The sequence below is a fragment of the Limulus polyphemus genome, unplaced genomic scaffold, assembly GCF_000517525.1.
Source record: "Limulus polyphemus unplaced genomic scaffold, Limulus_polyphemus-2.1.2 Scaffold2316, whole genome shotgun sequence".
NCBI lineage: Eukaryota > Metazoa > Arthropoda > Merostomata > Xiphosura > Limulidae > Limulus > Limulus polyphemus.
In genome coordinates this window covers 158,651-163,863 of record NW_013667926.1, presented here as the reverse complement: position 1 = coordinate 163,863, position 5,213 = coordinate 158,651, and the positions used below count along the sequence as shown (strand labels likewise).

The window sequence follows — 5,213 nt, the reverse complement described above, 5'->3', positions numbered from 1 at the left end:
AAACAAACAAGCAGATACGTAACAATATACATGAGGGTGAGCACCGAAGTTAAACATAAGTTGGTTTACTTCTTTGATTTTCTAAAAAGAAAAAATCGTTACTTTATTGGCGTGTTTTGCAATTTTGAAAAACTGAAATAATTTTATTGCTGTATTTTGAAATTTTGAAAAAATCGCCATCATGTTATTGGTACAGTTTTGAAATATCATTGTTATCGGAGAATTTGGAAATGCCAAAAAAATTCGCCTTGAATGCTTATATAATTTTAAAATAAATTGTTTAGATTTTCGCTAAGTTTGATTTTATTAGACTTACAACAAATATAAAATGGTAACTGTAATACTGTATTACGTGGAAATGGATATTCAAGCTAAGAAAACTTTAGACAAAGTTCGAGGAACCATAAAACAAACTGTGGTGTACGAAAAGTGTAGCATTTAAATTATGAAAGTAGGAGACTTAAATGTTAGAATTACCTCAATATATTTCCAATTATACAAAAAGAATAATAATGGTGTAAAAGACAAGTAAACAGAATGACTTACATGACAAACATACTTCATTGAAGTGCCACGCATCTCCCTCTACGATTAAGGTACCAGCGCCATCTGGTGAAGCACGATCGTGATATAAATAACATTTAGATTCTTCATAATTTTCACCGTTGTTAAAATCGTCTCCTGCAGTTTTTCTATCGTTATTATAGTTACCACCAGATAACCTCTGGTTGCTACTTGATTCAGAATCTCTGAACCTTCTAGAAGAGTCACCTAATGCCCTGTCCCCTGGGACAAAGGAAGAAAGAGGTTTACCAGGAAAGAAGTCAAATGATAAACATTCCTGTATTGAGGTCGTCCGATCCTCTTGACAACGACGTATACATTCTTCTAGTACTCTTACCGGCAAGTCTTTGCGCGTCACCTAGTGGTGAAATGTTGCATTATATAGAATCAAAACAATGCTACCAAATACGTACTTAGGACACGTAATCATGCTCAAACAGAAATGTATGTACAATGATATTACGTGATGTAACATCCAATAAAAATATGTTTTATTCCTTGTTTAAAAAAATAGAAGTTAACTAGAGATTCAATGTATTTTTCTGTATTAATGAACCTTCTAAGCAATATTATCATATTGTAAGAATTATAGTTCTATACATTGAGCTAAATACTTTATTATTTTGTCAAGTTTGTTTATCTATTATTAAGCAAAAAACTACAAAATAGGCTACTTGTAGTGTGCCTAGTACGGGTATCAAAACCCGGTTTTTAGCGTTATATGTCTTAAGACTTACCGCAGTGCCATTGGGGGGGCATTTTGTTAAGTAATGTTGCTATGAATATAAAACATAAATTTATGAAGAAATAACAAAAGCGTATGAATATTTAGTAAAATGTTGTTTCTATAAAGATGATCCATTACATGTGTGTGTTAGCTCCCACCACCCAGCGTTGGCTAGCTAGATTACCATAATTTTTTATATGACAACTGGAAACTGTTTGAAGGAGTATATGGACTATTGTGTTTTTTGATTTTTGTCCTAGAAGAGGAACAAAAAGCATTGAGAAATAGGGCATATTTCCATTTGTTTTATACACAGTTGGCTGGCTCAATTACAGTGATTTTTTATAAAGATAACTGGAAACAGTCTGACGATATATATGAATTACTTTATTTTAAGATTTTTGCCAGAAAACACAAATAAAAACACCATGAAATAGGGCATATTTCCACTTTTATATACACTTTTGGCTTTGAATTCACAAGTAATTAATCAGTTAAATGAGTCAGTTATTACCTTCCACAAAGTAGGATGTGCAATGACCATCTAATGAGATCGTTAGGGATGTAATAACAAAAGAAACAAGAAGAGGGAACATTATCTAACATTGTCCTTTATACAATGTTGCTTTCTTAACGGGTACCCTCAGCTAGCTTTCATACACTATATAGTTCCTCATATCGAATTGAGATGATTATCGGCGGTTTACAGTGTGAGAAATTAGGTTAAATTATTGATATGGAAATAAACAACTCACCAATTCGCTTCTCGAACGACCACCTCCAAATCCGCTTCCACCACCGCCAAGTTGGTAACCTGGGACTTTTTCATACACGAGCTTTCCGATTCCATTGTTACAACTCTGGGCTGTCATAAGTACCAAGAGAAAAGGATGAAAATTTTACTTATGGAGTAAGTTTTAAAATTAGATGTATAGAAGGAGTTGAAGCATTTTACTATTATTTGTACTTCAGGAGTTTTATCTTCAAAACTACTAATGTTACGTTAGCCTTTCGTTTCTGGATGAATTGAAAACCAATCGTCATGTTACGAGTTTTTCTTTGAAATAGATTATCATATCTCATTACTTCGTCTGCAGAAAACAAAGAAATTATTATATATTTTTTTCTCTCGAATGCTTTTACAATTTCATTCATATAAGAAATTATGAAAAATCGCAGGCTCTTCCGGGTCTGTTTAATAGAAATCACACTTAAAGGTTGAGTGTAATTCTTTAAAAAATACCCAGCAGTCCCTCAGTTGGGTGATTAGAGGTAAGAAATATTTCAAGCGTTTGTAGGCCTGTGTAGCAGAAAAAACATACTTAAAGGTGGAATGTGATGTTATAAAAATACCCAACAGTTCCTTATTTGTGTGATTAGAGGTTAGATGCTCTCGTCAACGGGGAATATCGCTTGGTTGTTGTTAAGCGTAAAGCTACACAATAGGCTATCTGTGCTCTGCCCACAAAGGGTATCAAAACCTGATTTTTAGTGTCGTAAGCCTGAAGACTTAGCGCTGAACCAGTGGGGAGCAGGAAGGAATATACATAAAACGTCAAAATGTTTTTAAAAGTCAGTGCTGTCTCAGGCAAAAAACAACCAAACTAAAACAACTTTTCAATTATGGAGATAAACGTGGTCCACAATGTCGAGACGTACACTTCAAGTTATCCAGTATAGAAGATAAAGTATTGCTAAAGAAAATGGAGTAATACAAGAAACAGGAAATAATCTTAGGAAACATATATGAACCCTGTGGACATGCGACACTTCAGTAATCCTCTATAACGTCTTCTGCTTTCTATTCTATAATAATACTTGTCAGGAAAACATCTGAAGGTAGCAACAAACTTAGCTGTCGAAAAAATGTGTAATGAATCATAGACGTAACCAGAGCTGGTGGGGGAGAGGCTGCAGGACTTTAGCGAAGATTATTATTTTTGAGCTTTGTTCTCTTTCTTGGTTAAGCATAAACATTTTTTTTTCCGATTATAAATGTAATTAATGAGGCTAGATTACTAAAATTAAACAAAATCTAAGTATTTGATGGCAAATAACTTTGCATTTTTATTTTTACTAATCACGGTTTACAAAAATGAGCTTAAACTATCTCTTGGTTTAAAAACTTTCTTAAAAAATTTATAAATTCTTGAGATTTACCGAAGCATCCAGATAATCATGGCATTTACCAATGCATCCTAACGATACATAATCTGGTTTAACTTTATGTTTCTTTATTATCTATATAGTACTCTCTCCCCTTGCAATACTGCACAATTCCAATAAATTAGTTGTATGATTAAACACTGACTAATCAGAAGCCATTTTTGTGTCAGATATGTTCATTTATAACCCTCTCTCTTTAATTCTTCGACAAAAAAAATCAAAGAACTTCATTTCGATGCTGGTAATATATTCCCATGAAATAAAATTTGCAGTATTAATATTTTCGGTTTCATGAAACATTATTGTTGACAAGCAAACCTTAATCTATATATATATATAATAACAAAAGGGCGTGTCTGTTTGTATGTGACCACCATAACTCCATGAGAAAAGAACCTAGAAACCTGAAATTTTGCACTCATGTTGAGTTGACTTTGAGAATGGGCACCTGGGCAAGTAAGCGAAAAACCATATGAAAAATAAGTGGTTCCTTATATTACAAAACACTAAGTAGACCCTGAGGGTGTGCACCTGGGTATTATCACGTATCTTATTCACGTGAATGCGCATCTTTTTAATGTCTTGATTATTACAGACTATTACAAACTGTCGCTGCGAGGTCGGTCGAATTTACCGACCTCGTAACAATTTTGTACTCGTGCATTTTACAGTGTAACATTAAATTTTAATATTGAAAGTCATATAGGGATGATCTATGTACAACTGTATCGTCCCTATATTCGTGTTTGCATTATTTTTGACACTGCCATCCTTACATCATTTTACATTTACAAAATGTTTTTTTATTACTTGTTAGTTTATAAGATAAATTTGGGCGACAAATAAGTAGACAGACCTTATTATGTATTTTCCATAATCTTTTATTTGACTGTTTTACAATTATGTGTTTTTCTTTTTAAATACATCGTGTTAGTTTAAGTCAGCATAAAATAAAAACGGTATAAAATACTTAAAACGAATATTTTCTATATCTGATGTATTTTGATTATCACAACACTAAGCAGTTCAAAAACTACCTAATGCTTTACATTAAACCTAATTGTTACTTAATACAAAATAAAGAAAAAATATGGCAAGTTTATGTTTACTCGAATTATTACGTTTTTACAGTATGTTTGGAAGCGTTTTAAAAAATAAATTTTGTTTTATCCATTTGAAAAACCTTTTAAAGCAAGTGATTAACAAAAACAAACGGAACTATATATGTGCTATATGTTTCATAATCTATATTTTGGCATCCTAAGTATACCAACTTACGAATATTATAAATTTTCTATATCAACTCTTCGTAGTTTTAGGATTTTAAATCCTCCCCATTGTGACTCCTTAAAGGGAGTTAATATAACATATATCTTTAAATTTTAAAATCCTCTGTGATTTCTTGAAGGAAGATTTTAATATAACATATGTATTTAAAATTTAAATTTGTCCTCCTGTGACCCCTTTAAAGGAGTTAATGTAACATATATCTTTAAATTTTAAAATCCTCTGTGATTTCTTGAAGGAAGATTTTAATATAACATATGTATTTAAAATTTAAATTTGTCCTCCTGTGACCCCTTTAAAGGAGTTAATGTAACATATATCTTTAAATTTTAAAATCCTCTGTGTCTTTTTGAAGGAAGGTTTTAATATAACATACGTATTTAAAATGTAAATTTGTCCTCCTGTGACCCCTTTAAAAGAGTTAATGTAACATATATCTTTAAATTTTAAAATCCTCTGTGTCTTTTTT

At 31.7% G+C, this 5,213-nt stretch overlaps 1 protein-coding gene across 1 annotated transcript in view; it reads right to left on the bottom strand.

Annotated features, from left to right (window-relative positions):
- LOC106466602 overlaps nucleotides 1-5,213 on the bottom strand; it is a 32,438-nt gene that overhangs the window by 22,170 nt on the left and 5,055 nt on the right. The window contains exons 3-4 of the mRNA XM_022394635.1: nucleotides 2,047-2,156; nucleotides 547-922 (exon numbers count right to left, since the gene is read on the bottom strand). Of these exons, the coding sequence (XP_022250343.1) occupies nucleotides 547-922; nucleotides 2,047-2,156 (486 nt within the window). The remainder of the gene's footprint in view (nucleotides 1-546; nucleotides 923-2,046; nucleotides 2,157-5,213) is intronic.